This window comes from Gymnoscopelus braueri, assembly GCF_963280865.1.
Source record: "Gymnoscopelus braueri genome assembly, chromosome: 23".
Lineage (NCBI taxonomy): Eukaryota > Metazoa > Chordata > Actinopteri > Myctophiformes > Myctophidae > Gymnoscopelus > Gymnoscopelus braueri.
This window is the reverse complement of record NC_137625.1, coordinates 28,184,855-28,198,882: the sequence shown is the minus strand read 5'-3', so window position 1 is coordinate 28,198,882 and position 14,028 is coordinate 28,184,855. Positions and strand designations below refer to the sequence as shown.

Below are 14,028 nucleotides of genomic sequence, written 5' to 3'. Positions count from 1 at the left end.
ACGGTGCTCACTGTTATTTGGTCCGACGGGAAACCAGCTGCCACGCGGAACCATTGTTATGTCTTCACTGTTTTGCTTGATTCACTGACTTTGTGTTTTGGCCATTACTTTAATGCCATTATTTTTAAATGGTTTTAATATTGTTTTAGCTCTTGCTCTTCTTTTCTGCTTTATTATTATTTATTTATTTTGTTTTTTTTGCTCTGTAAAGCACTTTGAGCTGCATTCATGTCATGAAAGGTGCTATAATAATGTTTATTATTATTATCATTTTTATCATTGTAACGAACAGCTAGCTGAAGACCATTCCCTAGATACAATGCAGTGGTGTAAAGTAACTAAGTACATGTACTCGAGTACAATTTTGAGGTATTTTTACTTTGCTGGAGCATTTTCAATTTTCAGTACTTTTACTTCTACTCCAGCTCCACTACATCTCGATCTCAGACGCAAATATTGTACTTTTAGTCCACTACAATTATTTGAAAACTTTTGTTACTAGTTACTTGTTGTTACTGTAGATTTTGATTATTATTACAAAACATATAACGAAAAAACATCACATGGATGCACCTGGGAGTCTGGGACGTATCATCAGCGATAGCAACATACACCCTCGCCCAGGTGACCCAGCCGGGGTTGATCAAGCCCCGACTTACGTCCCAGTAGCAACCCATGGTCAGTCCTCTTAGGGAGAGACAGGGCCACTCAGTCCGCTTCTCCGGAACTACTCAGCCAGGACTGGGGGAGGAGAGGCTCTGGCACGTGGAGGGACTAGGCTCTGTGGATGGCCTCCTGGCCGGGCCCCTCCTTCGTCTCACCAGGTCCAGGACCTGAGCGTTGCACGGTGCATTTTATTTATTTGAAAAGGGACATTCTGCATAATGAGTAATTTCTACTGTTGGTACTTTAGGTACATTTTGATAGTTTGATACCAATACTAAGTAAAAATTGTGAGTACTTTTTTCCACCACTGATACAATATCATTTCAAATCAGCTGAGACAGTTATACAGTATAAAATCCTCAGTGCTAACCTGTTAATTTGGTAGAACATTTAAGGTCTTATATATATATATATGTCCATTTGGTACACTCACAGAATTAAATGAACTCAGGATTTCAGTGTACAGTTATAAATATTCACAACCCAGTGGGCAGTTTCCCATGGTGCCACCACTATGACAGTCTGCTAGCCACTGGGAGTCGTGCCACTGGGGCAATTCTGGGTTAAGGTCCTTGATCCAGGGTATATAGTCACTGGAGCACTTCTTATTCATATTTACAATTTTTTTTTTTTTTTTATCGATTAGTCACCCCATGGAGACTTGAATTCATGGATATTTTTTTGTTTTTGTCGCATTCCTAAGCCAATAGATTGATGACCAGCGGACCGGCAGGCAGCGGTTCCTTTAAATAAAACTTTAAATGTAGAGAAAAGGATTTTGCTGTGTAGGGGCCTTCAGAGCAGTGGTGGAAAAAGTACTCAAAGTTTGTACTTAAGTAAAAGTATCAATACTGCAATGTAAAAATACTCCATTACAAGTAATAGTCCGGAATTCAAAATGTACTTGAGTAAAAGTACAAAAGTATTGGCATAAAAATGTAGTTAAAGTACCAAAAGTAAAAGTACTTATTATGCAGAATGTCCCATTTCACAAGTTAAAAAAAAAAATCCTTTGAAAATAGCAGATCTACAAGCTCACAATGCGACACATTGTGAGCTTGTAGATCGGCTATTTTCAAATGGCAAAAATATATAGAGAGCTGAAGTGGTTAGTGTATGTTTTGTATTAATAATCAAAATCTACAAAGTAACTAGTAACTAAAGTTTTCAAATAATTGTAGTGGAGTAAAAGTACAATATTTGCCTCTGAGATGTAATGGAGTAGAAGTAAAAGTACTGGAAATGGGAAATACTCAAGTAAAGTAAAAATACCTCAACATTGTACTTGAGTACAGTACTTAAGTAAATGCACTTAGTTACTTTACACCACTGCTTCAGAGATGACATGGTTTATAGATGTTATTGTTAAACAGGTATAATTAAGTATCCAGTGTGATATGTTGTCACGGGGCAAAGCATTCCAAGGGTCTGATTGCAGACCAATATAACTCCTGTACCAACTGTCGGTGTTTCTGTAATCCTCCTGTTACTCCAACATGTTCATCATTGACAGAGTCTCTGCCTTGTGTCTGCTTATCAGTGGTGTAAAGTAACTAAGTACATTTACTCAAGTACTGTACTTAAGTATAATAATATATAAATTATTATATTATAAAACATACATTAACCACTTTAGCCCTATTTTATACCTTGGCTATTTGAAAATAGCCGATCTACAAGCTCACAACGCGTCGCATCGCAGCGCATTGTGAGCTTGTAGATCGGCTATTTTCAAACATTTTAGTACTTTTACTTTTGGTACTTTAAGTATATTTTGATGCCAATACTTTTGTACTTTTACTCAAGTAACATTTTGAACACAGTCCTTTTACTTGTAACAGAGTATTCTTCTTTATATTGTGGTATTGCTACTTTTACATACAGTAAGTAAAATATCTGAGTACTTCTTCCACCACTGCCGCTTATACCGTCAAAATGTCGAATGTTGAGTTCTTATACTGCATTGCATTATTATTGTATCATTTTCCCCTCCCCAACCTTTTCACAGAAATCTAAAACGCTCGATGCCTTCTAGACAAGCTTGATGAGTGACATTTAGAAGAGCTGTCTCTGGAAAGTCAATGAGCTTGCCCTGGCATCATGTGACAGCATGTAAACAAGACATTGAAATCCAATCTGTTAACAGCCTCAAATGAATTTGATCCTCCGGGCAGCAAGAATATGCTGTGAATACACTCTCATATTATTAGGCTTACAGTGTACTCTGGGATGGGGGTGGATGGGAGGGAGGGAGCCATTGTATTGTGGTCCACACCCCTTGCTAAACTGCTTTTTACAGTGAACTGCAGTGGTGGAAAAAGTAAAAGAAAAATGACTTAAGTAAAAGTACTGCAATGTAGAAATACTCTGTTAAAAGTAAAAGTCCAGAATTCAAAATTTACTTGAGTAAAAGTGCAAAAGTATTGGCATCAAAATGTACTTAAAGTACCAAAAGCAGAAAGTACTCATTATGCATAATGTCATTTCAAGTTTTCAAATGTATACAAATCTTTTGAAAATAGCAGATCTATAAGCTCACACAATGCGTCGCGATGCAATGCATTGTGACCTTGTAGATCGGCTATTTTCAAATGGCCGAAATGTATATACAGTAGGGCTGAAGTAGGGTTAATGTATGTTTTGTAATAATAATCCAAATCTACAAAGTAGATGGAAGTAATACTATAGTATTATATATTATAATATATATAATATAGTGGAATAATATAGTGGTAATACTCCAGTAAAGTAAAAGCACCTCAAAATTGTACTTAGGTACAGTACTTGAGTAAATGTACTTGTGTTGTTGTTGTTACTTTACACTGCTACTGCTACTATAAATGTGTTATATAATAACTGCATAGATAGCATTACAGTATTGGTGTAATAAAACATTGTATTTGACCACAGCATTATACTTACAATACACCACAAAAGATTCAGATTACCGCTTTTCTTTTCATACATGAAGCTGTTTACCTACGTGTTGTAGTAGTGTATCAGAACAACAAGGAAGCACAACGAGATAACATCTTGCCAGTAAACAACAGCAAAGAGGATTACAATGAATGGCACTAATGGTCTTAAAAGCGCTTCCACCAGTGACACAGTTGGCCTAGTAAGATACTTACTCTGCCCTGAGAAGGTTTAAATACTGCTTGTTGTCCACATGTGATATGAACACTAGTGGTGATAATCCCCAAACATTAGATGCAAGTTGGTACCACGTCAGTTCAGGAGGGAAGAGAACATCAGATAACAATCTCCTCCCCCATGTAATCGCCTCCAATCTGGCTGATATCAACTCCTACCATGCTCACCTGCTTGTGATCCCTTTGATAACAACTCCTCCCTCATCTCCTCCCACCAAGCTAATCAAGGGTTGTATTTATACATGAGCCACGACCACCATCACCTGTCATTCCATCGGTTTCTCGCATGATCCCTCCACCACCTGCAGTCTCCCCACTGTTCTTTGTGCGCTCCACTAACCATTCCTCATCCTTTCCTCCAGGTTCCTGATAAATGGTGCATTTATATAGCGCTTTTATCCAAAGCGCTTTACATAGATTGGGCATTACTGATGGGGGTCTTCAGGCGTAAACTAGCGCCACTAAGCTCTACGGACCCCAAAGCCAATTACTCAGGGTCAGGGGTCATCGCCATTGTCCATTGTCCAAAATGTCCATTGTGGTGGACATTTTGGTCGAAATTCCATTTTTGACACAGACATACAAAATGAGTGGACGATAATGTTACCAGAAACACATAAAGAGCTAGCCCTGAATGACCATAACAGGTCTGTAACAGGAGTGTACAACAGGAGTGTACAAATGTGTGTACAAATGAGTGTACAAATGGAACCAAATGGACCCTTACGGGTCCATTTGGTTCCATTTGTCCTTGCAAATAAAACATTTGAGAACCACTAGCACTAGTTGGACTCCTAATGTGCCGTAGTGTCTTTAGTAAATCAGCGTCATACACATTCTGAAGAAAACCTGGAGACTTGACATTCAGTAATTGGGTCTTCTGATCAAAATAAGAACATTATAATGGTGTGTAAATCAAAGATTTGCCACGGACAAGACCAAGTCTTTACCACGAACACATTTGTCCGTGTACGGACGTATTGATGACCCCTGCTCAGGGTTCATTCCCACCCCGGAAACACCAAACTACCACCTGCTCCTGGACCGCACCAACCCTCGTCCCCTTGTCCCTTATCACATCACCCTTCGTCACATCACCTTTTGTCCCATTACCTCTTTACTCATCTCCATCACGCCACCCTTCTCCCATTTCCCCATCACCCCATCCTCACTAAATCACCCTCGATCCCTTCGCTCCTTCTCCACCTCACCCCTCATCACGTCTTCCTGACCCTCCATCCCCTCATCCCACTCGCCTGCCATCCCTCTAACTTCACATCCCCTCGTTAATATCGCACACCCCCCCCCCCCCCCCCCCATTCCTCCATTGCTCAATCTATCCATGCTGTTTTCAGATTCAATAAATACAACCCAACTCGATTATGTTTGATGGTGTGGTCTATACTAGTGAATGGCTTGCTTTAGTGGAACCACGGGCACTCTAAAAAGTAGTTTTTTTGTATCACAAATACTACTTTTTTAATAATATTATAATTATAATTATAATACTTGAAGTCGATCTATCTTAGTAAGTTATTGTTGTTTTTCAAAAATCTTGTCTTGATGCATTGTATGGATACTGTATACCGGTTTGCGTGATATTTGGACAAAATCTGTATAGGAGTACTGTCAAAGAAATTGTTTTGCAAAAACTCTGCCTCCTGATGGCGCTGTAACAGGTCCATGTGAAAAAGTTGGGGCAGAGGATCTGAATTGGCATCCAGGGAGTGTGCACAGTTTCCGCTGCGACCAAGCCAACGGTGCCGGAGATTAGCTGTCAACAGACGGACACGCGGATGGACGGATGGACAGGGTACAAAATATAGTCTCGGCCATGCCTTTCGGCCAGGCGGAAACAACTATTATTTTTTATTATTAACTCTTGGAGGGGTGACACAAAGGTTCAACCCAAGTGCTTACCAGTTAGGAATTAGCTACACACTACTACAGTCTTAATTTGTTACAACCCCTGTTACCCTTAACACCTATAGCTGAAACGTGGCTTCAGTGATTATGGGTATGACCAGCGGTGGAAAAAGTACTCCATTCTTTTACTTAAGCAAAAGTAACAATTCTGCAATGTAGAAATACTCTGTTACAAGTAAAAGTCTGGAATTCTAAATTTACTTGATTAAAAGTACAAAAGTATTGGTTACAAAATGTACTTAAAGTATCAAAAGTAGAAAATACTCATTATGCAGAGTGTCCCATTTCATAAGTTTTCAAATGTCTAAAAATCTTTTGAAAATAGCAGATCTACAAGCTCACAATGCGTCGCATCGTGGCGCATTGTGAGCTTGTAGATCGGCTATTTTCAAATAGCCGAAATGTATATAGGGTTGAAGTGGGTAATGTATGTTTTGTAATAATAATCAAAATCTGTAAAGACTAAAGTTTTCAAATAATTGTAGTGGAGCTAAAGTACAATATTTGCCTCTGAGATGTAGTGGAGTAGAAGTTAAAGTACTGAAAATTGGAAATACTTCAGTATAGTAAAAAATACCTCAAAATTGTACTTAAGTACAGTGCTTGAGTAAATGTACTTAGTTACTTTACACCACTGGGTATGACCCTTATTTGGTTAGTTTTGTTATAGAACACATTAACGAACATAATACAGCATGAGAAGACATTTTGCATTGACATTTTCATACTATTCTTACAAACAAAACATTGGTCTGTAAAACCTCTTTTGTTTCAGTTCTTAAGAAGGCAATTTTATTGAGACATAGCAGTAATTTAAGGTGCAAGATACAATGTTTTGCAACAACAACTATAAACCCAGATGAAACTCCCAAAAAGTCCAAGGTCGAGTACTCAAGTATTTTTCAAGAAGTTTGATTCCACGTTTGTTTTTTATTTGTTTCGTTTTCTTCAGAAAACCATTAACATGATTATTATAAGCACCATAGAATGCCAGAAGCATGGATTCAACCAGACCTGCCTCGACTAACTGTGCACTGATCACAACAGTGGGTGATGCAACAAGGTCACAAGGTCACAGTTGTCCTCACTGCATTGGCAATGTCTCAGTGATTCTCAACCTGTGGGTCGGGGTCCCACTGGTGGGCCGCGAGGATATTGCAAGTGGGCCCCAAATAATTGGCAAAACACTACGATTTCAACAGACATACATAAAAAAAAAAGAAATCAGAGTAGAAACAATTTCATGGTATTTTTTCTTTAAAACCTTGAAAGAAATGTCTTCTTTCTGATATACCGATAAATATGAGCTTTTAAGTGCACTATGTTAATTCCATTGATACAAGCCGAAAAACACAATTGATTGATTGATCATTAACCCATTAAGATCAGGAACGCTTTGGCTATTTGGCTATTTGAAAATAGCAGATATACAAGCTCATAGCGCGGCACCGAGTGCCACGTTACGAGCTTGTAGATCTGCTCTTTTTGAAAAATCAAGATTTGTGCAAATCTTTGAAAAAAATAATATTTGTAAAGCTTTAAAACTCAAATCTTTGCTTCTGGGGGTCCCTGGAACAAAATGTTTTGAGATGGGGGTTCGTGGCCAAATACATATAATTTTGGGTGGTCCCTTGACATGAAACAGTTTGAGCACCACTGATATAGAAACACTCGTTTTTCATAAAACTGTTTTATACACTTTTATTTAGAAGATATTTGTAGAGTCTTAATGGGTTAAAATGTTCACGTGGGCCCTGATCCAGAAAGGTTTGAGAACCACTGGGTCTAGACTAGAGAACTCTGGCCATCCTTGGCTCTGCCATGAGGATAATAAAGCATGCTTTTGAAAATTTTGTGCAGCTTAATTTACAAAAAAATGTTGCGAGAAACACAGTAGTACATAATCAATCAATAAATACTTCTTTTTTTTTAACAGACTTATTATTCCCAGACGCAACAACGTTCTTCCTTGTGCGCTAAAAAAAACTAAAGCCAAATCTCTTTTTGTCACAGTTTATATACTGTGATATGCCCACAAGACTCTGCTGCTACACATTCATTCCCCTGCTCCATGATGTCATGGCACAATAAATTATTGATCCAGAGTTTAGAAAAACTCAACTGGAAATGAACCAAGTTTAAATCTCTTCGCATGAGGGGGGGATTTTGCTCATGGGAACCTGCTGGGGCTCTTTTATAAGCGCTTGCACTTTTTCCACTGTGAAATCATAGCCGAATGAGCATTATTAAGCACCTTTTTCCCTTCTACAATTTGCCTACAGTACAAAAATAAAGAGGAAACAAATATAATAATAAACAAACAAAACCATTTTTACAACCAAAAGTCAGAACAGTGTCGGAACACCCATGTCTCAAACATGAGAGGCAGAGTCTGCAACCAGCGATAAAGAGCATCAAAACGTGGACAAAAGGCGTGTACCTGAGTGACTGGCGGTAAGAAGAACACTTCAGCATGAAAACGTTTAAAGGCATGAACCTCCCACAGCAACCCCGGAGATGAGGCTAAGCGGTCCCTGCCATAATAGACACCACAAGCTGTCCCAGCCAGCAACCTTTTACTGTGTGAACACAGGCATTGATCACGAGGGTGCCCTACACCTACCTACTGTACCTACCTCCGTGGATGTAGGCCTGTCACAATTATTATAATCGTCTAATCGCAATTATCTTATATAACCGCAATTGTTTTCGCATTATCGTCATAATCAATTCCATGTAAAAAAAATGACATATATATTTTTTTTAATGTCAAAAATAGTGGAAATAGCAGATCTACAAGCTCAAAACGCGTCACGTTTTGAGCTTATAGATCGGCTATTTCCACTATTAATGTTTATTTTTAAGTATAAAGTAATTAAATATGTGTTATTTGTCATATCTGTCCTGTGCAACTTTTGTTTACGAAGACTAAGAGCCAAACAGAAATTATTATTATTATTCATAATGTTCCATTAATTTGACAAGCACACAACACTTCTCGATGTGACACGTTATGAGCTTGTAGATTGGCTATTTCCACTATTAATGTCTTTTCTTCTAGTTATTAAATAGGTCAGTCACTTCTTTGTGTATTTAGGATATGTGTCATATTTGCCATGTGCAATTTCAAAGCCTAAAAAAGCCAAACAGAAATGTAATTTTCAACATCAAAAACACTTGTTTGAGTGACAATTAATCGTCAACTTAAATTTATACTTGTGACAGCCCTACTAGCGAGCTAGCCAAATGTGCTGAGATGACTGGAGACGCCACTGACTGGACGGCTTTTGTCCAAGGATGACCCAAAGAGAGGTACCCTGGTAACACTAGCTACAAGAATGAAACGGCAGAAATTAAGGCCAGTATTCTGAAAGCAACGTTCTTGGTACTCTGTTGTGGTGTGACTAGGGCTGTCACGATTACAAAGTTAAGTTGACTTAAAGTTTGGCCAATGGTATTATTGTCCATAATACAAGCACAATCGGCCATGTTCGCGGCAGAGAAGCTGGGCGGGGGGGGGTATCTCTGGTTGCTCAAGGGCACCTGTGGTGAGCAGGGGTGTTGAACTATGAGGAATAGGGTATTCCTCCACATGCGCTATGTGTCGTCTTAACCCATTAAGACCGGGAAATCCACCTGATACCATAACATAAACTGTAAGGGCCATGCTTTCAAAATAGCCTATATACTTCTTTTAGTGAGGCGTTGCTTTTATATCTTTAGTTGCATCTCAATTAACTAGAATGAACCTCTCTGGAGGTGTTCAACCACTTAAGCCATGTAGACCGGGAACGCATCTGTGTCATTTTTTAGATCTTTGGCTATTCAAAAATAGCAGATATACAAGCTCACATGAGATTGTAGATCTGCTATTTTTGAAAAATCATGAAACTTTGTGCAAATCTTTGAATATATATACATATTTTTAAAGCAAACATTTGCAACTCAAATCTGGCTTTCTGTTGTATGTTGCATGTTGTATGTTGCTATAATATCAGTGGTTCTCAAACTTTTTCATGTGAAGGACCACCCAAAAAAATTATTTGGCCGGCCAAACCCCCATCTCAAAACATTTTGTTCCAGGGACCCCCCAGAAGCAAAGATCTGAGTTACAAAATGTTCCCTTAAAATATATATATATATTCAATTTATTTGCACAAATGGTCAAGATTTTTCAAAAATAGCAGATCTACGAGCTCATGGCACGGCACTCGGTAAAATGTGGATAAAGTGGTGACACAAAATGCGTTCCCGGTTTGAATGGGTTAAGCCCTATTTTATTCTTTGTCACGCGATGATGTGTCATATTGGCGATCTACAAGTGTGGCATTGCATAATGAAATGCCTCAAATAGGTATGCCAGGTTGAAAGTGGTTAAGAGTTGTGCGTGCCTAATTAATGGTATCACGGACGCAGTATGAAGATAGCCTGGAAACCAGACAAATCTGCCATTGCAAAACAAAATTTGCCCTCTGCAGATTTGGTCTGGCACCGCTCAGTTGTGATTGGATTTCACTCCCTCCGAAGTAGTGAGGGACCAATCGGGGCCCAGTATGCAAATACGGGTTTATCACCAGCGGCATTTTTTTTAATTCGCCCGTTGGAAATGCAGGTTCCACACAGAGATTCCAGACTAATATCTACACAGTGATATTAGTCTGGCCATGCCAGGCTAGTATGAAGAGTGGTGACAATTAGGAACTTACAGTAAAAGTGTCAAATTGCCGTCGTACACGTCTGATGCTCTTGTTAGTCTTTTTATTCGTGTTTTTTTGTAGTCTTTTTTTACTCCGTGGCGTAGTAGTGTAGTTCCAGGCATAGATATAGAAACCTAGATACCTCATTGGCCTCTGCAGTTCGTTGGAGCGACCTGTATCGCGGCCGCCATTTTGGAGAAGGCAAGCTTCCTGACTACAGGCCAATCACAACACGTCTTTTCCGGGATTTGTCAGAATCTAGTTGTATAAAAATATCCCGTTGTATTTTTATACAACTAGATTCTGCCAAGTCTCGGAAAAGACACGCTGTGATTGGCCAGTGCTCAGAAAGCGTGCCCCCTCTAATATGGCGGCCGCGATACAGACGCCCCCAGAGTCGGAGGAGGCGTCTACCTTTATAATGTCTATGTTGAAGTTCCAGGACTCTTCCGTATAGCTCCTCCTACACATTGTAGGCATAGTCTGTCAAGTAGTCCTTCAGTCTGTTGGGCAACGGCAAATCTCTCACTCGCCTCGTGGTCTTGTTGATGGTGATCCTGCACAGGTGCTGTAGCGACGGCGTGGCCGTGTACACGGGCTTGGTCAGCAGCAGCTGCACCGTCCCGTTCGGGGCGCCCGCCGAGGAGGAGGAGGAGGAGGGGGGCTGAGAGGAGTCCGAGTTCGCCGGCGGCCCCGGCCCCTTGCCGAGGCTCCGGGACAGCTGGACGTAGTGCTCCACCAGGTGGACCACGCTGTCGAACTGCTTGAGCTTGGGCTTCACCAGCACCACCGAGTCCAGCTTGAACTTGCCGTCCTTGTACTCGATGCGCAGGTTGGTGGGCCCCGCCGAGGTCATGGCGGAGATGGTGAACAGGTAGTCCCGCTGGGAGCTGTCGCGCACCAGGAAGGTGCCCTCGGACGCGTCGTGGAGGATCTCTTTGGCTTCGTTGGCCGTGAGGCTGCCCCAGTACCAGCCTGTGTTCCAGGAGACAGGACACCGAGATAATCAATCAATCACCTGTATGTATATAGGCTATTATATTGTATTCGACTGTATTTAACCCATTAAATCCGGGAACACATCTTCTGTCATTTTAGATTTATTTGGCCATTTAAAAATAGCAGATCTACAAGCTCGTAGATCTGCTATTTTTGAAAAATGAAAATGAAATGAAATGAAAAAAATTTGAAACTTTGTGCAAATCTTTGATATATATTTTCTTTTTAAAGCGAACATTTGTAAAATATGTTGTTCCAGGGACTTCCAGAAGCAAAGATTTGAGTTACAAATGTTCGCTTTAAAAAATATATATTCAAAGATTTACAAAAATGTTCAAGATTAAAAAAACTATTGCAGATCTACAAGCTCATAGTGCGGCACTCGTGCGTGCTATGAGCTTGTATATCTGCTATTTTCGAATAGCCAGTATAAGATAATGGCTATAGCTAAAATCTAAAATGACACAGATGCGTTCCCGATCTTAATGGGTTAAAATATGAATACGCCCTTATGCGATCAATGAAAAAATATTAAAAAATCGGTGACATGATATCAAAAGCCTTACCGGTGTTCTTCAAGTCTTTCATGGCTAATGCTATGCGACACTCATCCGAATCTACCACCCTGGAATCATTGTCTGTCCGTCGGTCATTTTGGATGGCTTCTGTAGATTCTGATGACTGGCAGGTCATTGAAGAACCACCCTTTTAGCCTACTTGTAGGCCCACAACACAGACATGGGATGGGTGTTTGGAATGCCAGGTGCTCCAAGTGGCACTTCCCAGCCCTCGCCTACAAGACACAGAAAGAGTTTAAAAGAATAAAAGTCTGCACAACAGCAATTTGCTCCTAACAGTGTTTTTTTTTCTTTTTACTTAAAGTTATAGTTCACCCAAAAAAATACTTATTTTCTATCAATTACACACCCCATGAAGCCTTGAATTGATGGAGATTTTTTTTTTTTACGCATTCCTGAGACAATAATTTTATAGGCTGCACTAGCGCTCCTGATTTCGTGTATAGAGGGGCGGGTTTAAAATCAGCGCGGAGAGAATGCACCTGATCCCATTGGTTCACCGATCTGTCCGTCAACCCCCGCCCCGTCAACACAACATTACGAGCGACGCCCACTGCACTCTGGTTGGTTGGGGAAATGAAACACTTCCTATACCGGGTACACCGACGCGCTCCTCCAGGCTTTTATTTTTTAGCAAAACTAAACAATAAAAGCCTGGAGATCGAGGCTAATAATTTTATGACCGGGTGTATATCCGGTAGGAGACTCAAAAAGACTCCTTTGAGTCTCCTACCGGAAACATTAGCATCTTTCCGCCGGAAATCACATTATTGGCTTAGGAATGCGACAAAAACAAAAAAATCTCCATGAATTCAATCAAGTCTCCATAGGCTGTGTAATCGATAGAATGAAAGTCATTTTGGGGGTGAACTATCCCTTTAAAACACAGAAAGTGCAGGTGGTACAAAGTTTCAGCCACAGATCAGGTGACACAGAAAGAGACATACAGTGCAAGGAACAGTGGTGGACAGTAACGGAGTAAATGTACTTGAGTACTGTACTTAAGTACAGATTCTGAGGATCTATACTTTACTTGAGTATTAGATTTGTTTAATACTTATTACTCTTACTCGAGTACATTTCCAAGACAAATATTTTACTTTTACTCGAGTACATTTCTAGGAAGGCTGTAAAGTACTGAGTACTTTTAGGTTGGTTGTTTTTTTTTCCAAAAATGCAATTGGCCACACTTCTGCTCTATAGCACTGTCTATGTCTGTGGCAGGGGTCATCAACATGTCTGTACACGGACAAACGTGTCTGTGGCAATACTTGTCCATGTCCGTAGCACATTTTGTATTTTGTTTATAATGTGTACATAATCCTAAATATCCACAATATTATTTTTTAAATGATTTGTTTGAATGATTTTGGTGACTCGTAAAGTGTCGGGATGACTTGCTCATTAATATGTTGCAGGAGATTTGTTGTGTTGGTACCTGTACATGATTGCCTCAGGTGAGGATGCAAGACAAGACAGACAGCTAGACATAATGCTTTGCTAATAGCTGCCTTAATTATTTCATTATTACACTGGCATACCTTACATCATACCACCTACACATGGTCTGAGACTTTCTCATCAACATCGAATACTTGTTCACCTTAACAAAAACCACAACTCTTGAAACTAACAGTGTGAATTAACACAGGATTGACCCTGGCAGCATATCATTGGTACACTACACGTGTGTTACCTGTTTATTAAGCTACTACTATTTTTCAACCACATCTAATGAGACAAGACATCAGTTGAATGAGTTTGGGAACAGACGTCATGAGACAAAAGACATAGTATACAACACATTATATTTGATGGGAAAATGAATTGCAACAACTATGCAGTAAGTGAAGAAAGGGAACTTGGAAAGACACTTTCATTCTGACAAACCATAAATCATTTGACTAGACCTTTCCACCAGACAGAAAAAAAGGAACTGAAATCTCGGGGGCGGCAGTGGCTCAAGGGTAGAGTGACCGGGTAGAGTGAACTGGAAACCGTTCGACCCCG

General features: G+C 39.9%; 1 protein-coding gene across 2 annotated transcripts in view; it reads right to left on the bottom strand.

Annotated features, from left to right (window-relative positions):
• Nucleotides 1-14,028, bottom strand: part of socs2 (suppressor of cytokine signaling 2) — a 267,878-nt gene that overhangs the window by 248,311 nt on the left and 5,539 nt on the right. Inside the window, exons 2-3 of one of the 2 annotated variants that reach the window (XR_013932601.1) lie at nucleotides 12,007-12,233; nucleotides 9,027-11,416 (exon numbers count right to left, since the gene is read on the bottom strand). Coding sequence is in view for 1 of the 2 variants with exons in the window: in XM_080420838.1 (XP_080276964.1) it covers nucleotides 10,905-11,416; nucleotides 12,007-12,133 (639 nt within the window). In the remaining variant the exon portion in view is untranslated. Of the gene's footprint in view, nucleotides 1-6,545; nucleotides 11,417-12,006; nucleotides 12,234-14,028 lie in introns of those variants that run through there. The other variant, XM_080420838.1, reaches the window with a different exon arrangement.